Raw genomic sequence first — 25,339 nt, 5'->3', positions numbered from 1 at the left:
TCGACACTGACAACTTCAGGCCGAAGAATTAAAGCAAGACCACATTTATTCAGGGATTTTCCTCTCACACAGAGTGACGTCTTGTCTGTAGCAACTGTGTTGCTGTTATTCTGCCATCATGTGTAATCTCTTATGTATTATAGTTTTACCATCCGTTGTGAAGTACGTTCATCTGTATTTGTCATTGCCGAACGCTGCCAATACCACCCCTTTACATGTATTGAAAACCCTGGGTTATCACTGATAACCAATGTTACCCTAGCAATTAGGATGACTGCAAGTGAATCTAGATATGCAAATATGCAGAGCCCAGGCATATAATACAGGACATGTCCGGTATGACTAAGACAAAAAATATAATCAAGTGATCTTGAAGTCAATCATAAGGAGAAATACAACAACAAAAGTAGAAATATGAATGAATGAGTTTAATTCACCCAGATTTATAAATTAGAAACAAAACTAAAAAAAAAGAAAAAAAAGAGCAAGTTTGGAAGTAGTAACAAACACTGTAGAGCACATCTATAACAAGGTAGAAAAGTACACAATTCTCACTTCACTTTCAGGCTTCAACACAGCTCTGGTAAGACTCAATGTTTCAGTGCAGCACATAAACAGAGCATTGTAGAAAACTAGGTTTTGTAAACATCCATGATGATGATCAAGATTAATAGAAGGAAATGTAACAAAACAGAAGTACAACAGAAACAAGATCTTAATATATTAAAATTTGTGCTTCTGTTAACCACAATCACGACAACACTGGATCAACAGGTAAATAATACAGTCAAGGAAGCACTCTTTAAATTTAATAAAATACCCTCCACTGTAATAACTTACATACATTCATTAACTCCATTGGTCATTTGACAGTCTGTTGAATTGCTAAGGAGTAGTTACAGAACCAAACTGAAACATACATCGACTCTTCAGGACACTGTTAGATTACAATAAATGTCTGAACATAACTTTCGCTGAAACAAGCTTTAATGAGGTTTGGGATCAGCAAAAAAAAAAAAATATATATATATATTTTATTTTTTATTACAGGCATTAATGAAATACTTAACACTATGGAGCTGACAGGAATACATGGCTCACAGTCAGATAAGAAAAATGACTGAATTCCCTCAGTTTGGAATAAGTTAGTTCAAGAAGGCATGTTTACCTCAAGAGCTCACGCTACAGTCTAGTAAGATGTGCTTACTGAAACAGCAGCAGCTTCAACAACATACACACTTTGAGGTGTCCAAGTTTGTTTTGTTCCTATTCTGACCACTACTAGTTTGAGACAATTACAAAGTCTCCCCCAACAAAAGCAGGAAGTGACCGCCGTCCACAGCCTTCTGGTGGATCGTCTCAGCAGTTCGCCTTTGGTTCAGGATATTCAAAGCCTGCAGCAGGTCATTTAAGCTCGCTCCTTTACCTTCTTTCTCCACCCAAATATGCAGCAGTTCATGGATCCTGTCTTCATAGGGAAGGTTCTCTTTGCTTTTGATGACATTGTCACTAATTTCAAGCTGACGGAAAAACCTCTTGTGATAGTTCACATCTAGTTCTTCAAAATATTCAAAGCACTTCCTGAGAGACTCTTCACCTGCAAAAAACAAACAACAACCTTCACTCCATCACATTAACGCCTTGTGCTGATAACACTGATAAACATTTTGACAGCCAACTGGACTGCAATTAAAAGCAGCGTGGTGGCATGAAATGGAAGCTTTATCTAATGTTGTGTTTAACAGCAGGTGCTTGTGTGTTATGCAGTGGGTGAGATCAGGAATAAAAGTCAAAATACTTTACCATTCACAGGAACAAGCTTGGGAAGTGGCACCTCTTCCTAAATGAAACAAAAGCAAACAGGCATTAACATATAAAAAGTCAGAAATTGTAAGACCTGCTAAATCAAAAGCATGTCTTATTTATAAGCAGGTGAATGAAATGAAAGGAAAAGCATTTATCTAAAAGATCTTACACAATACAGTGATGCATTTTCCTGTCAGTGCGGATGGAAAATGAAAGGAGACACGAGATAGCGAGACTGATAAGGAGCATTCCCTGTTAATCTTCAGGTGTTTTAAGGACCAGGTGACTCATTAAGTTTCCACTAACACAATAACAGCAGCCTGAGACACTGAAGATCAAATGTTAAAGGTAATTCTTAAACCGAGAGTCACAGGATTCTTATACGGCTCCTGATTGTTGAGAGAATTTGCTCCAACATACTGGAGTGCAGTACGGAAGAAGCAAGTCACTGAGGTTTATCCATGACTGCAGACCTGTCCCTCTGCAACTGGGAGCAGGTAGGATTCTGAGGCTCTTTCTGTCATGTAAGGAGTTGTGTGTAGCATGAAAATCAAAGTGGGTAAACTGGAACATGAGGACAGACAGTAAGACAGCGGAGGCTGTTAGAGCAGCAGAGCATTAGTTAATAGCAGCAAACAAGACAAGAAGCAAGGATGAAGCAGGCGATGAGATGAGCTGCAGCTCTCACCCTCCTGCGAAGCTGCGCTGAAACCACAGGGCTGGCTTGAGGGGCAGGTGTGAGCACGTCTGTTAGGCTGTGCTGGGAGTTACTGGCTGAGCTGTTGAGGCTTGGACTGAGAATTTGACGCTCATCCTCAGCAATGTTGGGGGATTTAACTCTCACCAGATGCTGGGACAGGATTAGATTTGTGCTGGTTGGTCTTTGAGTGTCCTTATCCTCAGGAGTCTGGATGGCAGTGTATTGCTGAAGAACATGTTAAGAGAGTCTCTGTCATTTAAGTTACCTTGGGAAAGCCATTTCCATTCAGCTCATCGCCATGTTTGGCTATTTTTGTACATTAATGGAAAACATGAGTCACTCACCTGTTCTGCTTTGCTCCTGTCAGACCGATTTCTCTGAGAGCCTGAGGAAAGAATGTGAAGAGAATTATGCAACTTCCAAGAATTCACAACTTTCCAACACAAAGTTATTTAATTTTTGTCTGAGCTCAAATTTCATCAACTGAGCAGAACCTGCTGCTGCTCTGCATCAGTTCTAGCAGTGTGCAGCCTCTCCTGGACACTGTGTGTCACTGAGGATTTTCATCAGTCGGCCGGAAAGCCTGCCCAGCAGTTCCAGTTTGTGTTGGACCCGGCCCAGTTTACCAGCAGCATGGTCAACAGCACAAACTGGGAAAAGCATCTTCACGTGGCTCAGTCCAATTGGAAAAGTACTTTAGTGAACTCGCCAACAGCAGCCCACCTCTATGCGAGGCCTGCATGGTAATGATATACACCCCAACAGACTGCGGTTAACATGTTTGCTGAGAGGGCGTACTTGATAATTAGGCTTTAATCAGTTACACCTGATCCCAACATAGTCAGCATGTTGTGTTAGCAGCTCATCTGCTGCTCTTAGATCATCACACCTGAAACTGCACGTCCATTGTAAGGTTTCTGCACACATGTATATCCTCTATCACGCCGTCTGGTGTCTCAACTTCTACTTAATAGCTTTTCAGTCTTTCACTGTTCCACATGTGATGAACAGTCCCACAATTATCCAGAACTGTTAATTTTCTTACCATGTTTTACTCATTTCATGTGCCATTTGAAAATCTCTCATCTGCTCTAAACAGTCTGATTACAGGAGAGTTTGGCCTTGTGCAGTCAAAATATCCCATCCTGTGAGAAGCTCTTATCTTGCTCTCAAAGATGGCATACGGACAGCATTGTGGGAAAATGCGTCATTGATAAGACTTTACTAACAGGGTTCCCAAAACAATGCTGTGAAGGTCAGAGAGGGAATCCAGAAATGTTGAGTGGAACTTTATTTTCAGTCATTCGGTTGCAGGTGTGTCTCAGCATTTATTAGCGTATGCTTATGTGTCAGACTGACTGCAGAGGCCAGCGGGCTCAAGATCTGTGTTAATGAGAGCCAGGCCTCAACAAGTGCATGAAAATATTGTGGCAGCATCAATTTAATATCAGCAGTTCATCTGTTTGTGGTGTGAAGAAAAACAAAGTACAAGTCCTTCCCACAGCATTGACACCTGTCAGAGCAATAACACTGCAAAGCTGTATCACTACACACACAAGACCAAAATTTTAAACAGTTCGAGCATCTGCTTTAAGTGCTTGGACCCTACAACACTGCTCCTGCTGACAGCGATCAGAGCTGAAATAACAAGTGGATTTGTTTAAGAGTGATCAGGAACCATCTAGACAATAGGTTGAAATGAATATTTTTCAAGCAAAAAACAAAAAAACAAAAAACCACACACACACACACACACACACACACACACACACACACACACACACACACACACACACACACACAAAAAAAAAACCCAAAACACAGCAACCCACCCCTACATTTTGATGATTTGCTGCTCTATGTCATGCCCCAAGACCACACCTGGCCGGGTTGGTGACTTCTGTGACACCAGGAATGTGGAGGTGGAGCATTTAGTTTACATTGGGGCATTTGTAAAATTGATGTCTATACTGTTCTGGACAGCTTAAAAATCATCAGGCCTTCACTTCAGCAATGCTGAGCAGATAATACTTCTGATACAGCTGGTCAAAAGCATTTTCTTGAGTGGACACGGCCAGCTGCAGTGGCCACCAGAACATCACACAACTGTGTAGTTGCCACACGTTCAGACGAGCAGCAGAAGCATTAGCTCCAGTCACAGAAGTACTAACCCTACTACAAAAGATACAAACTATGGCATGTGTATCTTTATCGTTTAGGTTTGTTTACCCCATTATAATGCGAAAACTATCCATCCTCCCCAGCTAACACAGACAAAATGTGAAGGACTCAATGAACAGGTCGCCAGCCTATCAGAGCACTAACAAACTTTTGCATCAAGGTGATTTTAATATTAGGATCCAACATCTGTATAAGAACAACGTACCCATTTTACGTCTCCTCTTGTAGAAAAATATCCCAGCAAATGTTATGGCAGCGAGGACACACAGCACCACCACAACCACCACAGTGATACCTGTTTAAGAAAAACAAAACAAAAAAACATAAGAGACAGTCATTGGCCATTTACAGACACCCCCCAAAGAGATTCATGGCTTGAATGAATGTACAGTGCGAGTGAATCTCTGATATCCTTTGTTTCTGGCCTGGAAAATCTGACTTTGTAAATATACATTTATCCCAGTGTAACAAAAAGTCTTGCATGCATCTGCCAGAGTAGTGTACCTGGATCAGAGCCAGATTTGTTCTGGATCTTCTTGCACTCCGTGTTGGAGGTTGATGTGCAGTTCCTCACTTTCTCTTCATCCTCTGCACACCTAGTTAGGAGAGAAGCAAAATAAATCGAAAGGTTCAGAAAGAATCAGTCTTCTTCCCGCTGCTCCCTTTAGGAGTCACCAGAGTGGACAATCTGCATCTAGCATCGTCTTCTGTCACACTAACCCTCTTCCTCTTTTCCTCCTGCCTGGCAGCTTCACATTCAACACCCACTATATCCACTCCCTCCTTATACTTGTGTCTTTACTGATTTTGAATAATTTGCAGACACTTACCGTGAACACTTCAAGCACACCTCACATGCTTGGTTAGGATCACAAAATCTCCCTGGTTTGCACTGACATTTAGTGTCTTCAGTGTGAGTGCATGAGCTTACAATTTCCTCATCTGAGAGAGTAACATGAAAGAGACCTTGTTTAGTCAGAGTTTATGCTCTGAGCACGCCGACTACAAGAACAATCAATAGTGAACCTTTTCATTCTGATCGATGGTATAAAGCCGTCAAGCAGAATTACCTGGGCGACACCGTGTGCACTTCAAGCAGAACTTCAGTCGGTTGTCATGCTTCATGTATGTATCGTAGTCACACTCCTCACACTGCCCCCTCTCTCCATCTACACTGCAGGGTGATTTCACATATGTGCCTAGAGCACACACACACACACACACACACTTTATAAGTCTCCGTCAACTGAACATGTGACTCTACCTAAATAAGGCCATTTCATGTGGCTTTTGATGGCTTACTGGTTTGAAATTATTACAGAAGTTCAGTTTCATGAGACTTACCAGCTTTACAATTCAAACAACAGAGGTTGCCGTGTTCGTACTGATCTGCCGGGCAGTTGGCCTGCCGCCGTGCTCTGCCGTTTCCCACTTTAAGACCAGCCTGTGGGTATGCTGTGGTGGATTTGAGGAGAACGACCAGGACAGGCACAAAAACCTTTGGATTTGGATGTGGGGTTTAAAAAAACAACCAAAAAAAACAAATAAATGGAAGTCAGAGTGGTGAATAAACAGGTTTTTTTTTTAAAAAGAGTCCCTAAACAGGCAGGTGGGGTGATGTTTGGTTACATTAAGGTGCTAAAACTAGTTATGATCAGACAAGAATGGGAAACTGGGATAAAACATGGTGACTTATGAGCAAAAACCTGCTTCGTTATAGTCATGAAACTACCTTAAGTAAAAATATGAAGTGCACCGCTTTCATCTTTTTTTTCCATGTTTTGACTTAAGAGATTCCAAATTGATTATATTAAAGAACTCATTTTATGGGTTTTACAGAAACATAATCTCTGATTATATGTTTTGGCTAACTGAAAACATTTTCACTACAAACATAAGTATATAAGCCATTATTCTTTGGAAGCTTTCTTGTATGATGATGTGAGTCAGATTAGGTCACATTTAAGAACACGCCACTTCACTCTGAAAGCAAATAAACAAGTCAGTGCTGCACAGGTGGTTGGGGGAGAAGGGGATTTCCTTCCAACACTCCTTGAACTAAGCCTGGTGGATTCAGTATTAAGAAAGTGTACCAAAGTATCCGAGCTGATTTATTACTTCTTAATATTGAGCAACAGGTTTTAAATAACAGGAAACGTGATCCACAAACAGTGTGTCCTAATATGGCCAACACTTTGCAGGAATAACCAAATAAGGAAATCACACCCATGATTTCGTAACACCATCAGGTGCCCTAGTTACTGTGAGGGCATCTCCCAGGAGGCATGGAGAGACAGACAAACACTCACCTGTGTGTGAAAGTACCAGTTATAAGAATTTTAATCCCCCTGCCTTCACTAGAAAGTAGAAATGGCGTGCTTAAGTATATTTAATAGTACTTTGGAAAGGAAAAAAAAAACTAAAGAGACCTTGTTTATACACAAAGACATACAGAAGAGTTTAATTTTTTTTTTTAAGAAAAAGTTTATATTTCCAATACCTGTTTCTACTGGGTGTCCGACTCTATAAAGTAGCACTTTATGTCGATGGAAGTGATCTCTGCCGTAATGCAAACCATCATTTCCCTCGCTTTATGCACATAATCAAACATATTAGAAAATATTGAATCAAAATAAAACTTTTAGGCAGCTCAAAATCAAGCCGAAAGCTATACAAAAGGCTCAAACAATAAGGCCAGGCCATTTTTATCCGGAGTTTACCAATAGGATCTTTGCGAAAATTAAAGACATTTAAAATGCACACGCTCTTAAAGTTAGGCGCAACATAGCGCCTAACTTTCCTGTGTACCACAGGAAAACACGCGCTGTGGAGTAACGTGTATTCTTTTTATTCAGTGATCAGTCGCCGATGACAGTCAACCACAAACTGTCGACTAGTTTCAGTGCAGTGTCTCAGGTGGGGAAAACAGAAATAAAGTGACTTTTTGGTGAGCCCACGAGGAATTTCACACCTGAGTTCACACAGCGCCTTGTGACACTTTCGACACATAAATGCGACATCTTGCGCAAACCAGTAAACCGGAAAATTGCCAGAGGTCTCTCATTTTTATTTACAGTCAACGGGAGGCTAAACTTTGGTTCGACAACCCCTGACAATTCTAGTCACTTCGGTCCTCAATAAACAAATCAAAACAACAACAAAAAATCCTTAAAAGTTTACATAATTAACTTTTTATTAAGTTAATAGCTTAACATAAATATTAGAATCGCCCGCGGTTGTCGCGAAACATTAAAAGCACTGTTATTACTTTGAAGGATCTCCATTTTTAAAAATGAGTCACAAGGAAGCTGTTTACAGAAACTTCACGCTGACTGACTGACGCCGGTACAACACCGGTCCGTGAAACCACAGCAAGCTTTGTAGATGTTTAAAAAGACAACATGACTTACCACAAACATAGGAACGTGCTTCATCTTCTACTAAAAATGTCGGCCTCCACAGACTTCCAATTATTCCACGGTAACTCAGAGCAAATCGATTTAGATTTACCACCGTAGCGTCCTGTTGGCTACTGTCTCAAAAGTTTAACTCAGGTGTGAGACGGCTCTGAATTAATGACGTAGCTGACAGGCGGGGCCAAAGTACAAAGCAGCCCAGTCTCAGCTCACAAACAGGAGGCGAAAAAAACAGCCCCACTGATAAAGTCAGTCTTTACTCCAAGTGGCCTATATGGCACAAGAAGTAATGATAATAAAATATGTGTATTTTTTTATTAATATAATTTAAATCATCTTCAGCTGCAACGTTATCAATGATTATCAATAATTATTAGCGAGCATTGTAGATGATGTAGAAGATTTTGTACTGACCCCCAGCTGACGTCACCTGTGCCATCTTAGTGCTAAGTTTCTGGAAGAGCAGCTGGCTGTTTAGGTTCAGAGTAAGGCTGGGTTTAAAACGGTGGCGTTAAAACGCCCTGTGGACAAACGTCTCCCCGTCGGCTGCTCAGAACAAATATTGACCAGAGTGTTTCACAGACGATAAGGCGCCTATTTAAATTAAAAAACACAATTCAGTCTCATTAGGCCCCGGGGATGGAAAAACAAAAAACACAAAAACCCAAGACATAACACTGGACTTTTTCCTCAAGCTATGACGGTTATTACAATTTCGCATATTTGGGATATTAACCCCGCCCCTCCTCTTTTCTTGGTCTTCTTTTTCTTCTTTTTAAGCTATAAATTCATTTAAATGAAATTATTAAAATGTAACGTGGTTGCAAGCAGACACTGCTTTCATGTAAGAGGCCTTATGACTGATTACTGAGAATACTGATTTAATATATGGTGAAATTATTCTATTAGAATCAGAATCAGAATCAGAATACTTTATTGATCCCTGGGGGAAATTATTCCTGGGGAAACTATTAAAGAGTGCTTTTAATCTCAGCCTCTGTTATATATTTTGTTAAGGAATATTTTTTGAATGTAGTAGTATAAAATAACACGCAATGGCAAATTATTATCAGTACAACTTCAAAAATGCTGTACTTTTGCTCAGGGGTTAAGCAAACATAGTTTGCCATCTCTGGGTGTGAAGATTTATACTGAAAACAGTTTTAAAGTTAAGGTGAGAAAATGAACAAACAAAAACAGTTGCAGGCTGAGTAAATCATGACTAAACTCACAAATACTGCACATGATTCACATGAGGAAACACAAGTGTAGTTTTGTGGCTACAGCTTATCACATTGGTAACATACGTGGTGCCAAAGCTACAGAGAAATGAGATAAAATGAGCTGCCTGAATCCTGAAAACGATATGTAATTTTTTTTACAGTAATATTAGAGGTATAGGTGATGAACAGTTTGTAGAATGTAAAATGTAAGATAATGTCTAAGCCTACAGTGGGATGCAGTGCTTTTATCTGAAAGATCTGAGTGTGTGAAGCTCTAAACAGAAACATTTGCTTCTCTTATACCAAACCGAGCTTTTCCCTATTTTAAACATAAAATTTATGCAAATAAAATCAGATATGTTGGATCTGACCTGGTGTATGATCGCTTTCACTCTGAATGAGCTCAGCATTCAAACATTCAAATTGCTGCTGTATTGCAAAGTGAATAACAGTTCCAAGAGGTGCCTCTCTCGCCTTTTAGCCCCTCACGGGATAATGGGGGAAAACAGACTATTGTACAAACGCTTTCATCACAAACTGCATGAAGTCAGCCATCACCACAGTGTTTAGCAAACCTCATGCTTGGGAGTGCCAGTTTAGCATTATCTAATGAGCAGTTGTCTGCAGCGCGCAGATATGCAGGCCGACAGGAAGCAGTGGGCTGTGGATGCGGAGAGGAATAAAACCTCCGTTTCAGTCTGTTGATTGCGATGCTCTGAGATGGAGCTGAAATGGTCTCACAGTTTTAGGCAGTCGGGGCTGTTTCTAGGCTCAGAGATTGGGTGACTGATGGCTTCACAGGCTGCCAGGCACACTGAGAAATAGAGACCAGTCACTCAACAAGTTTCCTGCGCATTGCAGCTCATCAACGTCTTATTCCTCCACCTTTGTAGTACAACACTACATTTCTGGTTTTACCTATTTTATTTGCCCAATCATTCAGAGTCTGTTCCATTTCTGAATTTCTGCACCGTTTCCCCTCACGCTGCTGCAAACTTGTGTTTTTTGATGATAAGGCCCGGGAGGTGGCTGGAATCTCTGAGCCACATTTTCCGAGATAAGACATGAATTTTGCATTCAGACAGACCGTACAGGGTTCTGCTCATCGGCCGGGCCGAGGTCGAGATCAATTCTAATGATATGGAAAAAATATATATATACTTTTCTTCTGTTACAGAGCCTATGTGTATACTGAGAGGGAGGTTTTGCTGTAGGGATTAAGGGGATCTTTCTGACACACAGTGCAAGAGGAGATAGTGAACTGAAGACCTACATGAACTTGCTTATTCATAGAGGAATTAGACAAAGCTTATCCAAAGACAGAGTGAACCTGCACACTGGTGAATAAGCAAAAGAAGTGCAACTAGAAGTTTTTAAATGTTAAAATTCCAACATTAGGTTTGAAGACTGACAAGAAATTGATTGAATAAAGGATGATCTTTTATGCAAATAATGGATACAGATAATGGGTACATATATTCCTGAAAAATGTTGCATTTTAATTTGTTTCTAATCTCTAGCAGCTTGTGTGGATGTTTAGTTCACAAATTTATTCTGCGATGGAAGTTCAGAGGAAAGCAAGTCTTCCCTTTCAGTTATGCCCCGTCGATGCTTGCACAGTTACATGCTGTCCAGTACAATAGATCTATTGGCACTGAGCAGCTCCACTGGAGCAGCTCAGAGTTAAGGGTCTAACTTGGGGGCACCAAAGTGGTGGTTAGGAAAGATGGGAAAGCACTGCTCTTTATTTTCGCCACAATGGAAGGGAGGTAAAGGTGTTCATATAGAGGTAAATGGCCATGGCCATAGTGTGGGTATAAGAACAACATTGGAAAGGTGGCCAGATTCAGAGGGACATGAGCTTCACGAGAGCACTAACAATATCCACTCTAGTGTGATTGTAGAGTACCCAGACTGGGTCAGATGTGAATGGCAGCAGCAGAAGGTTGACCAGTGACATTACCTAATAAAGGGAGACATGACACTCACTAAGGGGAAATCAAAGTTACATCAGGAACTGACTCTGAGCCCCTTCTTGTTCACAGTAGTGATGGACAGATTGACAGATGGGATCAGACATGAGTCTCTGTGGACTACGATGCTGCTGACATTGTGATCTGTAGTGAGAGTAGGGAGCAGGTGAAAGAGAATCTGGACAGGTGGAGGTATGCACTGGAGCGAAGATTAATGACATTCAACAGAAGCAAGACAGAATACGTGTGTGAATGAGAGAAAGACAGGTGGAGTAAAGATAGTGAAGGTAGATGAGTTTTAATACCCGGGGTCAACCGTCCAAAGCAACAGACAGTGCACAAGAGAGGTGAAGGAGAGTGCAAGCAGGGTGGAGTGGGGGGAGACGAGTATCAAGGATGATTTGTGACAGAAGGATAGCAGCAGGAATGGAAAGAAAGGTAGATGGCACTGAGACATGCCATGGTGTATGGTTTGCATATGGTTACACTGACAAAAAGACAGGAGGTGAAGCTGGAGGTGGAAAAGTTGAACATGTTGAGTGTATCAGAGGGACAGAGTGTGATGGAGGGAGATGATCCACTGTGGCGACCCTCTAAATGAGCAACTGTTCTCATTAGATTTGACAGGTAATTCCATACATGCAGTTCTTATGTGACTTTAGATTATATTTCAAAATGACTGCCCAAATTGTTACTTGGTGGCAAGACTTACTTCCAGATGGACTTTGGTCAGAGCCACTGGTGTACATGGCCTAAAAGCGTATTTTATTTAGTTTGCACTATGATTCAGCCAGTTACTAGGAGAAGTCTATTCATGGCTTTGTTCCCGCATGGCTCAAGGTCTCCATCTGGAACTTCTGTCAGCGCACAAGTTCCCCTCTGTTGACGGCATCACATGCATGTGTGCTGTATTAATGTGGGGTAAGACACATATGGTGTTTCAATCTAAAAAAAACCAAACACCTTCAGGGATACCATTGCTGGAACATATTCATGGTGTTGCAAGTAAGAGACTTGATTCGATAGTTGCAGAAACTATCCATGTTCAACATGTGACTAAAATCCAACCTAACCCCAACTCTAACCCTAAGTTAAGAGGTTAACATTCATAATAATCTAAAAGCCTCAGGATGCTTCATGGTAGACACTATAGGCTAAATAAGTTGCAATCTTGAACTAGTATACAGATATAGCATTTTTAAAAAGCAAACACAAAAGTGAATCCCTGTGAGGTCCAAGTCATCGCTGATGCAGATGCTAATCATAACCCATAACCCTGTGTTTCACAGTCTTGGCAATCAGGTGACAAAGAATTTGATCATTCTAAATGAGACACACCAAAACTGTTTTCCATTACTGGTGGCTGTGGCTCAGGTCGTAGAGCAGCTCAGCTACTGATCAGGAGGTTGGTGGTTCAATTCCCCCAGTCTGCATGCCAAATATCCTTGAGCAAGGTACTAACCCCAAATTGCCCTCCAATGTGTTCATCGGAGTGTGAATGTTTATTAGTTGCACTTGAGTTTAGAAGTGAATGAGGCATGTTGTTGTTGCTTTGAGTGGGAGAGTAGAAAAGCGCTATATAAGAATCAGTCCATTTACCTTCCAATAAATCTTTACTCTAAATTAGAGTTACAGTTTGAGGCAGGGTTAAGATGGCCTCAAAGTGGTAACACATGTGCTATATTTCCACAGGCAGTATTTCATAATAAGCTATGCTGATGGCTGCCTAGGACTGGGCCCATTCATCTCTATGCTGAGCTCACCAGTGGGTTTGTCTATTGACATAAATGACAATAACCTAGCTGGCCACAATGCTAATGTTAGCAGTTAGAGCAGGATTGCACAATTCAGTGGGCCAATTGCCTCACAGCCAAGAGCAGGAGAAGCAATCAATGCTCTTATGAATGTTTTGTTAGTCTTACTGATTCACTTAGAGACATTTGAACTTACTTATCTGTTCCGCCACATTTTACACAGTTTGCATGAAAGGGTGTTTCATCATGCCTCACTTAATCAGACTAGCAGTACAACAATCTTTTGCCTATTACTCATACCTTTACTTCCTGAGCTTTATGAATGGGAACTATCATACTTTAAACCACAATCTCCTCTAACCTCTGGGGAATTGAAGAAGCTATGATTGCTCTAAAAATGTAAAATCTAGCTAAATAATTTATAGACAGTATAGTTGGAAAAGTCCATACAACTCAGTTTACATGCTGGCGGATTACTTGAATGTACTGGCAACTGTGCCTCAAATCAACTTTTACATGCAGCAGGTTTTATTTCTGATACTTTAAGCCTATTCAGTATAACTGGTCATATTCTACTAAGAGCTGCATTATGTTAATACAAAGTCAGTATTTCCTAACCCACATCAGAATAAAATCCCTTTATTTTCATCCATCCCTTCTCTTCCACTTATCCAATCCCTTTATCCCTTTATTTTCAGTGGTCAGAAATCATTAGCAGGGTTTTTAACCGTGAAACAGCTGCTAGAATATATGCTACAGCAACTCCATGGGATTAAAGACTAACAAATAGAAGTGGATAAGAAGCAATTCATTAAATGCCACCATTGTGTCAACCTGAACCTTCTTAAACATTACATGCAGTGATTGGAAATATGCTTTAAAAACAAAATGCACAGCAATAACAGCAATACTTTAAACATGCATTCCGAAACATCAGAGTGTTTAATGACTGAACAATTATATGACACAGTTACACTGATTAAATTCAGTTAAAGAACTGGAAATGTGGCTTGTGTGTAACTGGCCTGCACATTATATGAAAGCAACAGGAGTCTGTCCACTCTTGTGTTATCTTCAGCCTTCCCCATTATTCAGAGACAATTATAAATTGATATTTGTTTATACATTAATACATTTTTGATTCACACGCTAGCGTTACTCTTATCAGCTTATACACATATACAGCTAATGATGCTTCCAAAAACAATAACAATTAAAATCACGCCAGGTTAGTAACCGTCAGCTACACTAACTGAAGCATTTTGTGATGTACACACTGCAAACCCAAACTAGGACAGAGTTTTTACTGACTCCATTGTTGCTGCCAGTATAATGGCACATGTACAAGTAACATCAAACTCATTCACCCCATTCGTATTCCAAAGTCCATCAAAACTAACAGACACTGCAAATATTAGAAACTAAAGCTAGTCGCTAGTGACTTACAGCCGTGTGCAAGAAAGTGTTCTCTTGATAGTTGTTTAAATCTCACTTTTTGTCAGTTCTCACATATATTCAAATATTTCCCTATTTCTTCATAGACAATGAATGCCATGCGATGTGCCACACAAATACCAGATACAGAACTGAATCGCTTTGTTCTTTCTGTATTTGTTCATTAATTGTTTTAATCCAAACACAGATCAGCTAACAGGTATGGCAGAATTTCATCTTTACAAAATTCAGATCACTACAGTACTGGCAGTCTAAGACACACCCTGTCGTACATTCCCCCACGTGAGTCAGTCAGCCACACGGATTAGTGAGTTTGCCTACTGAACTCAGGTATGTATAAAAACAAACATTTTTTGGACAGAAAACCCCCACATTCAGAGTATGCAAGGCACATTAAAGCAGAACTCCATAGAAGCTGTTTCTAGGTCTCTTGTAATACTATTCATAAAATCTCAATGTAATGCTGGATTAGTGATCTTAGCAGAACAATCTTCATCTCCGCTTGAGGCTAGCAGCTCCAGGCTGCATTTGCCACAACAAGCATGAAATACCATGGCCTGTGGCTGTGAACCAGCATTTCACGGGAAATGTTGATGCTAGTAGAAATTATGAAATTACAATTAGATCCACCCAATGTGAGTGCATGATTCTTTTTAACTCATAGACTCATAGTGTTAACATAATGTTGTAACGTTTCACCACTCATCGTGACTTCTTCAGTCTCAGCTGACTGCAGGTTTCCTCAATCCTATAAACAGTGCACTTGCATAATGACTGAAACTAGCACCACTGAAGGAACAATGGGCTGGGAGGTCAGTTCCTAGATCATTGATATGCAAATTCCCATGACCAATTGGTCCCCAAAAGTTGATTCTGTTCATCAGAATCAACTTTTGGGGATGCCTTAAACCTCAATTTCCTCTAAAGCGAAGAGAAAACTTCACTGATTCACAAAGACTGCATAAAAGTCATTTCACTTCTCACTTAATTTATTACGTCATAAACACTTTAAGTGAAATTAAATTATCATCTCAATCATTTGTTAAAAGCCTTCTTCAGTTCTGAACAATATTCATGCTATTTAGAGCCATTTTGAGAGTTCAACAGGTGAAAAGCCTTTGGACATGGCTACATTGTGATTGTCATTTGTCAGCCTTTTCAGCTCCACAAACCTAAAACAGTGCAGATGACACATTTGGTGCAGAGCCCACAACTCAGCAAGTACTACATGTTACAGACTCTGACCCGCGATGTCGCTGGGGATAAAATAAATAAATAAATAAGTAAATACGAAAGCCAAACTATATTCTCCTGAATAAACATGTACACTCAAACTGAACACTTTAGAGAATACAAATCTGACATTTTCCCCCTGGCACCTCGTAGACTGCTTGTTTCAGTTTGGTTACATCAACAAAAAATAAAAAATAAAGCAATGCCTGCAAGCACAACCCCTTCATTTTCATCACAACTACAGTCCCCTAGAGAGGAGGGTATTACTGTCACCCACCAACCCCCCAGTGTGTTGAATCATCCCATGTGCATTAGCCAACGGAAAATGAAAAATAACTTGAGACAAGTTGATCTTTCAACTGTACATTTATTTCCAAAAGGCTGCATATACATTTGCAAATTCTACTGTACAGAAAACATCCAAAATGTCCATAATTATAGATACAGTATACCGCAAAGCTGCCCTGGCATTACCAAACATAGCTGTTCAGCACTAGAAAAGCTCTGCAGCCTATTCATTATTATAATCTTAAATACTTTTTTCAACTTATATCTTTAATGTAAGTCAGTATGATTAATTGTTCTTTTTTTTTATCCCCATCTGTACTTTACAAACATTCACCATTTACAGTAGTTAAACAAGGCACAAGAATAGTGATATGAAGCCGAAGGCCATGCGTGAAGCAGGAAAGAGCATCGGACCAACCAACTCAGGTGACGGGAAGTCATGGATGCAACAGTGAAGGTTTTGTCTCATGAAACAGGGTTAGTCTTACACCAAAGCATTATACACAGTGAAAATATGTTTGTGTAAGAGTGTGTATGAGCTCACTTATTAAAGAACTGAGTTTCAACGTGTCAATGGGATACAGTAGACACAGCTGATACACATCCAGGATGAAGGTGCACGTTGAGTTTGCTTGTGTGTACCACACAGACAAGATGCTCTTGATGCGACATAAGCCACCGCTAAGCATTACAAAAGCACACGTTTCCTTTTCTGACACTCCACTTGTAGGAATGAAAAGCAAACTCCAGTTAGTCACAATTAAAAGATAAAGAAAAGACAAACAAAAGATTACCTTTCATATTCTTCACTTCACAAGCTTCAATTACAGAATAAATGGATTGAAACTGATTACAAATGCATAGAAATGATGCAGGGAAATAAAAGCGGATGGATGTAACCTTTCACATGTACAGTGCCAGTGGTGTATTCCAGGTGACCATATAAGTTGTGATGAACCACCGAGCAAGAGTTTGTTTCCCTCTCTTTGTTGAAAAAATAGTCAAGAAAATTGAACTTAGATGAAAAATGCTGAAGGACTAGATTCACAGGTAGGGAACTGTCTATGTACCTTGATCAAAAAGTATCAGCACCTGGACCATAAAAATCATTTGGTTAGTCTTCTCTTCTGCTATTCTTAGACTGCTGTGTGGAACTGCTATTAGTTGTACCCAGCATGAACAGGAGATCAGCTAGTTTTTGATTTTTAGGGGCTGAATCCCAGTGTTTTCCCAGTTAGTATATCTGTAACTTTGTCAAATAATAATTGATTTGGTTATTATTTAGTTACAGTAATGTAAGCAATATAGTATTGCCTGTTGTGTTGTTGTATAACAGTGGCAGTGGTTGATCTTCACTTGTTGCATCAGACCAATTTTGTACTTGCTAAAGACAGGGCGATAAAGAGCTGAAAATGGTTCAGTTGTTATAATGAAGAATTCATTGTTTTCCTTTTCCTGATACAAAAGGCTGAATAAATAAACAACAAAAAACAGCATTTATAGTGCCTCAGTCATTTAGTTTATCTATAGCCAACATTTTATTATTCTGAGTAGGCTAACATCTATAACTCTGTATGTTTTAGTAATACCAATGAATGCCAATGCTGGGGATTGGTCTGAGATTCTATTTTGTTCATTTTCATCCAAATCTGTTACTGTTACTAAATTTCACTATGCATTATAATGTAGAGGTTACAAATGACCCATTTTCTGTTTCTCTGTCTTGAAAATGAAAATTTGAAGAGTTGGTATTTGATTGAATGCTGAAATGTAGCCTTACTGGAAAGTGGCATGCTTATTTTCAAATAAAACCAACACACAGTTACAGTACATTTAATGGTTATTGTCACATTAGCGTTCAAAGATCATGTTACAGGAAAAAACACAAACAAACAAAAAACCTTTCATCTAAAATATTCAGCTACAGTGTTCTTCCCAGTAAATCTACCTTCTCTCTAAATTGTGTTCAAATTTGCTTTTGGATAGAAACCTAGCTATAGCACACTCAAAACTGCACACTGTGTGTCTTTGTCCTGATAATGATTTAAGAGTTGAAACAGGTCAAATCTGACATGTTTTAAGGGACCAAATGCTAAACATCTGAATTATACCCATACTTAACTCCACTCTACTTACCTGTAAGTATACCAAACACACATTTTTGTATATTAGCTATTCAGGTTAGCTTAAAATCGCCAGATTATATTGTAGTTTTGTATTTTCTTTCTTTTTTTTCTTTTTTTTTCATTTCTGACTTGTGTCATTGTTCTTTCCAGTTTAGTTTTTATTAGTTTCAGTCTTTTTAATTATTATTGTATGTATGGTATATGCGAAAGGCATGATTTAGAAAAATCAGTGCTGATAATCAACAAAAAAAAAAGAAGAAGTTTTTCTAATAAAAACACAGAGTTTTTGGAAAGCAGATGACTCGTACAGACATCCAAATCCAAAACCAAATCTATCAATGTTTCAAGTTATGATAACAAATTTTATCAAGCTGACAAATAAAAACTAAGAATATTGCATTTATCTGGATTCTTTTTTAGTTTCAAATTTCACATAATCATTTCAGTTAGTTTGATTTTTACCCTCACAAGTCCAGATTTATATTTTGATTTCAGTTAACAAAAATGTTTCTCTCTTTTTATTTTTAGGTTTAGTTTTGTTTAAGTATAATATTGATAATAGCAATATTACCAACCTTCTGGTCTACATGTCCACATTACGTTTTATTTTACATAAAACAATAAAAATGTGTCACCCACTCTGACTTTTTAATGCTGCCTCTGCAAACAGTCTAAAAGCACACAAAACCTGGCAATTAGTTTTTTCAAAATAAAGTACATTTTCTTTTGACAACTTTTTATCAAAGTTAAATTAAAGTTAGATTTCCATACAGTTAGCGTGAGGCCTGTAAAACTGTAAAATCATAAGCTAATGTTGACAACAAGATGTTTTCAGAAAAATTCAATATAGGTGCCGGTTGGGCTGTTCCATTCGCCTGCTCTCTGTGTTACCTCATTGTATTTTGTTTTTATATCAGCCAAATGTTTTTTGGGTAGATTTATGTCTGATTTATAAAAGTTATACAAAAACAGCTCCCACAAGTCTCACCAACAAGTCTAGGTAATATATTATAACTTAAAGTCACTTAAGACCTTAAACAACCTTTTAGATATGTGTGATAAGTGTTTAGTTTGGTTAAAATTCAGGTCTGTTTTCCCCTCCTGCCATCATTCAACTATTCTAACCTTCCACTACAGCTCCACTCTTGTCACTTGCTGGCACTCTTCTGTTTCAGTATAAATTAGTGAGACTCTCGGTGGAATTTTTCATTGCTAGGCGTAGAGCAAAGGACATTCCGTTCACCAGGGTTGCAGACAGAAATCTCAGTGGCACATATCAGAAAATTCTAACCTGAAAGTTCATGGCTAGAGACTGCCAGGAGTACGTGCGAAAATATAATTTTGCATAATTTGGCCTTATTCACCCAGCATGCACCTCTCTGGCAAGGTGAAGGTTGTTATGAGACCCGCTGTGATTTCACTCATACAAATCTCTCCGCTGCAAGAACACTGGGTGTTGTTTTTGAATATATCTGATGTAAAAAATACATCAGATATATTCATCAGAAACGTTTCTCCCACAAAACGCTACGTCCAGATGAACAGAATCAACTTTTGGAGATAAAAAGTACTTAATTGAACCTTGAATTAAGAGTCTTAAATAATTACAAAAACACTTTTCTACAAACACCAGCTAAAGCTCTGACAGCTTCAACCTTAGTGTGTGTTCAAATATAAAGATGAGGGGTTAACATTTCAATCTATTCTGACCTGGAGGTCATCAAAAGTTTCACTTACCATTACCTCACATGACTATGATATTTTCCCTTATTCCCTCAGCATGGCGTAGGATTTATATACCTTATATACTGTTACTGTATGTTATATATGTCTGACACTGTCTGTATTCCTTTGTTGTTTTTTGAATAATATGAAAATATGTGACCTCTACAGCCGCGAAATGTCAGTGTGGTGTGTGAGTTGTGTACTTGTGTGGGTGGGTGGTAGACATGGGGGCAGCTGGGTGTGTCAGGGCCTGATATGAGGTCTGTGTGACGGGTGTTAATGGTGGGAAGTGGATGATAAGACATAGCGATGACCTCTCCGCGGTGCCAGGAAATGATGTTTTACAGCTTCCTCCCTCTCTATCTGCCGCAGGAGGCAACTGTAATGAATTGTAATGCCACGGTTAGAAATCTCACTCTGCCACATTACGCCACAACCAACGGCTCGTTTTCTTTCTTACTTTTTTTTCGAGTACAACTGGGGATGATATATTTATGATTATTTTTTGCATAAATGATCACATAAGTGCTAAAATTTCGGTTTTGGGATTTTTTTTTAATTTTTAAATAAAACCAGGTGATTTTGAAGATACCTGCCTTGAAAGTTCACTATCACAACATTTAAGCAATCAGGAGCTTCCCATTAAAAATATAACAGTGGACATTAAAAGAAAAGAAAAACTAGCTTTTAAGTCCTTTTTCATTTGTTGACACGGGAAGGGGAGTGTCAGATCAAACATAGGTGACTAACATTACGCCACAGTTGTATCATCTTATTTGCATATTCAGACTTATATGCAAGCGTGTGGACTGCTGGAAAAGGAGCTCCCTTCTCCTCTAACGCGGGTTCAGACAATAGCAGACACAAAGGGGAATAAATTCACATCAACCTAAATTAAAAGAAGTTAGAAACAAACAGAAAGGACTGAGTGGAAAGGCAGACAAAGATTTACAGTCCAGCCTCAGACGGGTTCTTAAAAGAGAGGGGCAGATCCACAGCAGGTGCCAGCTCACCTCGACCTGTTGTGATCGGTCGCCGTGTTGAACACTGGCACCGTCTACTCACCTCGTGACCTTCTACTGCACCGCCGCAGTGTGTTGTCCATCACTGATTGTGTGCGTATACAGATATATACGTCAGTCTGTCAGTTTTTACTGGCTCTCTCTCCTCTCTCAGCCCGTGTATTCAGAAGTGCAGTCCTCTGTATTCTGACTGGTTAGTCTGCCTGTTCCGTACAGACTGCTTGCTTCTATGTGAATGGAGTCAGATTCGCAGTCGTCCTGGTCCTTGGGGGAACTTTTGGAGTGGATCTTTCCAATCTCCTCCAGGGCACTGGCTAGAGAGTCAAGGTCAGAAGTGTCCTGGTGACGAGCCTCCCACAGGCTTAGTATGACTGCAGACGGACTCCGCTGCTTTGCAAAATACCCCAGGTTTCTGTAGAGGAGCACATACAGGAACATGAAAGTAACTGTTTCTTTACAGATGCCACATGCAACGAACTTGCAAAAGAAAACAAATGTTTTAATGACTTTATCAGGTGGTCTTAAAGTTTAAATGTAAATGTGTAAATCTGCTAGTCCATCACTCGTGGTAGTTCGCCTGCTTCCTATGTGCACACATGCTACAGGAGTCCTTACACAACATGACTTTTCATTGTACAACCAGTTAACCAGAATCTACATCTAAAACTGTATGCTTGTCACTGTGTGCCTATTGGTTAGTCGCTAGTAACAGTCACCTACATAACACTGTAAGATATTTAAGGCCCCATCAACTGTCAATCAAATGGTGAGAAAGGTTTCACTTGGGAGACACCCACTTCATGTTACTAACAAGTATTTTGCCTGATTGCGCAACAAATCATTGAATTTCACTGACATTCCTCTGTCGTTACATCATTGCTGCTCTCCTTTTTGTGCACACCCCGCCTAACTTTAAAATCATGGAAAATGATCATTTTGTTCTGCAGAAGCACTTACTCAGGTTCAGCTAGCTGATGCATGCCCACAGTAGAGGTTCACGTCAGCTCTTTTTTTAAGCCTACTGTATCTACACACATGAATTAGCACAACATTTCTTGAATGCTATGATGGAATCAGCAGAGATGCTAATCATGTCGCGATGATGGATTGGACTGTTACTGAGGCTATAATCTTGCCAAGACCCCAGTCACATAGACCTAGTGACTGATTGGTGACTGCCTGGCAACCTGGTTGCTAGGGGGGGAAATGTATTTCCTTAAAAGCTGCAAGTAGCTGCTGTGCAGGAATCATGCAGGAATAAAGACAAGTTAGTGTCCCCCTAGTAACCAGCTAGGGAAAAATTTGTGTTCTTTAACTGGCTGGCAACCAATTGGGAAATACAGGGTGCTTTCAGTATATGGAAGCAGTATATGTAAGAGGAATAAAGAAGAGGCATATGGTGCTGCAGCAAAAGTTGGTACAGAACATCCCAATTGCCTGTTAACATTCAGCAACTACTTGTGGTTGTGAAACTGTGAATAGTGTGATGCAAATAACAAACTGAGACCATTTGCCTTCAAAGCAAATGATCTGGTTTCAGCAGTGAGGAATAACTTTAACCAGCAAGCTCCAAAAACCACTCACCAACATGCGCAGAGGATGCCTAACTTGCATGGAAAAACATTTTTGATCTTTTGAAGCAGTTTCTAATTTATCAGACTTGATTGGTGAGCCTTTAAATGCAGTCTTTTGGTCTTGTGACCATAAAAATTAATGCTGAGGCTTTTTCCCTGTTCCCTATCATACACCTAAAATAACTAGCTTCTTGAAGAGTTTAGTCCAGATTGGCAGGGCTATAGCAGTGCCACTGACATTAAAGTGATCTGTTTTTGTGTAAAGTGTTTGCTGCCCTTAAAGAACGAGAAGAAAGACGTCTGTTTCAAGCAACGTTTAGAACTGTGTCTCTGTCTGCCTCCCCCTCATCACTGCAGGCTTGTTTTGGACAGTAAAGGTTAGCAGCTAACGAGAGAGACTAGAGTGAAGGCACAGCAGCATTTTGAACTTTTAAAGAGCCTTAAAAAAGTTAGAAATGAACTCTGTAAGAAAGATCTTCTGTATCTACTGTTCCGGCTTCATGTCGTTTACCAGCTATTGAGAACATGAAACTGGAAATTTCAAAGCAATGTGACATGTATTTCAAATCACATTTTATTTCACAATGAAATCTGTTCCTAGAAGGGCAGACCTGGGCATTGTGCGTGTGACTTCAGTGGGGTCTTAAACAGTCTTCAACTAAACTCCGCTTACTGTTTTTTGCAATTTTGTGGGAAATCACAAGTCAGCTGGCTGCTATTAATTTTAAAGTGACTGCTATTTTTCTACATTACGTATGCCTGTGAATGGAGCTTCACTGCAAATGCACTGGAACCCACGTTTATGACAGATGTGAGAGTACAAAAAAGACGTGAGATCACATTAAAAAAAGAGTAACTCATGTGGACGTCTGAGTATTTATTTACTGACGTCAGAGGTAAAGCTGTCCACTTTAAAGCTGTGTTTAAGGTTTACAGTTTGAATTGAGGAATACAAAAACTTGACTGATCCAGAGCTGGAACGGACATCTGAACCTTTGCTGGCAAAGCAGAAAAAGCAACAAGGACCTTTGACCACGTTAAACACATCGAAAGATGAAGCTGCCAAGAGTAGCTTTGTGATTTCACAAATTCACAAAAACAACTATAACTCGTTCTCTGATGGGGAGATTGTCAAAGAGTGTTTGATGGACTCTGCTGCACTAATACGCCCTGAGAAAAAAACCATTTGGAATATGCCCCTCTCCAGGTGAACCATAATAAGATGGATCAAGGACAGTTTGGGAAAGTTGGAGCTTCAGTTGAATACTAAAGTGGACAATTTTGACTTTTTCTCCTTGGCTCTGTGATGTCCGTGATATAGCCCATTTCAGCCGATGGTTGTCCAAGTCAGGCAAAATGTTGAACTTTTGAAATGATGCAAGATAAAGTAAACCTGGAACTGAAAATTGGTACTTTTGCATTGTTTTAAACACCAGGAGGTGTTGTTTAAGTCAGTATAACTGCTGTACCTGTATTCTTCTCTCAAAAAGAAGAACTCACATCCACACATAAGGAGACATGATCCAGAAGATGTTGGTTCTCTCAGATCTACTTTCATATGTGAACAAGCATTCTCAGTGATGAAGTTTAACAAACCCACATTAAGGGCCTGTCTCAGTGATGGCCACATGTATTTCCACCTCAGGCATCAAATCTGACTTGAGCCCCGGTGTTCCAACCCAAATAGATTTCTTCCATTGTTCTTCAGTCTGCATGCAAAGTATCCTTGGGCAAGATGCTGTGATCTTAAGCAAAGTATTAAGATACTAACCTTCACACTCTCCGATGTGTTTATTAGAGTGTGAATGTTCTCACTTGTTTGTACTTGTATGAATGGGTGTGTAAGAGTAAATGAGGCGTGTTGTATAAAATGCTTTGAGTGCTCAAGTAGAGTAGAAAAGTGCAGCAGTATACTAGAAGCCGTCTATTTGCTTTGTACAAAGTTTGAAGTCTTTAACTTTGGCAAAAACATGCACAGTTGTTTCTGGCACTGCTGATTAAATATTGGTAAAATGTTGACATTTTTAGGTAGAGATAGGATTAATAGAGTTCTTATCTTGACAGAAATTCTTGTGCCTTTTCCACGGTGCACTAAGAAGTGCAAAAAACAAATGGAAGTAGAAACAGAAACACTGTGTGTAGAGTTACAGAGAGCAAAAACTTAATGGAAATAAAAAAAAGCTCAACCACTAAACAGCTACTGAAAAGAGATAAGAACAAAAGTATGAAACATAAGCATAAATCTTAATATCATTATTATACAGTAATTGAAAAAGGCAGGAAGTAGCACACTGTGGGTTAAATTTTTCAAATGTCAGAAAAGGGAGGATTTATACTCTCCCTGTTTCCCAACATCCACTCTATTAGTAGTTTGTAAAGAAATATAGGTACTAATGAACAGACCTGCGTTCAGCTAATTCGTCCCAGTTTCTCATGTTGCCCACTCCTGTTCAAGGGACAGCAGACCATTACAAGGTATTTCATAACGGTCATTGCTGCAAATCTTTGATTTGTTTATTGTTAGCTGACTGTGCATTTACACATTATTTAAGGTGAATTTTTAAGAAATGGCAAGAAGAACCCGTATCCGTGCTACTCTACAGAGTACTCTGAGAAATCCATCGTGGCCTGTCATAAAATGCTGAGTTCAAACCTGTGATTTACCATCAATGTTTTTCATCTTTTGTTAGTTTCTTTGCATTTTGTCCTGTCGGGCTGTGTCTATTTTTATTTGTCTTTGTTGTGACTTCTTCTCTTATTTTGATAACTGTAGACCTTTTGCTGTTTTTACTTCCTGTCCTTGTCTGTTTTCCCTCCACTGCAGTAATGACTACCCCGCCTTGATTGTTTTCACCTCTGTTAA

At 39.5% G+C, this 25,339-nt stretch overlaps 2 protein-coding genes across 5 annotated transcripts in view; both read right to left on the bottom strand.

The window, feature by feature from the left end:
- Positions 1-458: 458 nt before the first annotated feature.
- Positions 459-8,338, bottom strand: hdr (hematopoietic death receptor). Of its 2 annotated transcripts, none has more exons than XM_013914698.1 (10): positions 8,098-8,338; positions 6,032-6,185; positions 5,758-5,886; positions 5,518-5,629; positions 5,192-5,283; positions 4,893-4,982; positions 2,851-2,891; positions 2,495-2,731; positions 1,804-1,840; positions 459-1,597 (listed from the first exon to the last, which is right to left on the bottom strand). In XM_013914698.1, the coding sequence occupies exons 1-10, from the start codon at positions 8,119-8,121 to the stop codon at positions 1,296-1,298; spliced, it is 1,218 nt and encodes a 405-aa protein (XP_013770152.1). In that variant the 5' UTR covers positions 8,122-8,338; the 3' UTR covers positions 459-1,295. The 2 variants fall into 2 exon arrangements, with proteins under 2 accessions (XP_013770152.1, XP_005748290.1); XM_005748233.1 differs by having other exon boundaries at positions 2,651-2,731.
- An 11,340-nt stretch (positions 8,339-19,678) lies between these two features.
- The window catches only part of unc5db (unc-5 netrin receptor Db), a 280,431-nt gene continuing 274,770 nt past the window's right edge, over positions 19,679-25,339 (bottom strand). For all 3 annotated transcript variants that reach the window (XM_005748230.1, XM_005748231.1, XM_013914697.1), the window contains one exon: positions 19,679-21,314. In XM_005748230.1, the coding sequence (XP_005748287.1) occupies positions 21,053-21,314 (262 nt within the window). In that variant the 3' untranslated portion in view covers positions 19,679-21,052. The remainder of the gene's footprint in view (positions 21,315-25,339) is intronic.

This window comes from Pundamilia nyererei, unplaced genomic scaffold (genome assembly GCF_000239375.1).
Source record: "Pundamilia nyererei isolate P.nyererei 1_Seehausen unplaced genomic scaffold, PunNye1.0 scaffold00217, whole genome shotgun sequence".
Classification (NCBI taxonomy): Eukaryota; Metazoa; Chordata; class Actinopteri; order Cichliformes; family Cichlidae; genus Pundamilia; species Pundamilia nyererei.
This window is presented reverse-complemented; position numbering and strand designations above follow the sequence as displayed.

Excerpts from the sequence above, each read along its gene's own strand:
- hdr (XM_013914698.1), bottom strand. The coding sequence starts at position 8,121 with ATGAAGCACGTTCCTATGTTTGTG. Across the intron at positions 5,284-5,517 it reads GTGTGCTTGAAGTGTTCACG|GTGTGCAGAGGATGAAGAGA; the intron begins GTAAGTGTCTGC and ends TCTCCTAACTAG. Across the intron at positions 1,598-1,803 it reads CAAGCTTGTTCCTGTGAATG|GTGAAGAGTCTCTCAGGAAG; the intron begins GTAAAGTATTTT and ends TGTTTTTTGCAG.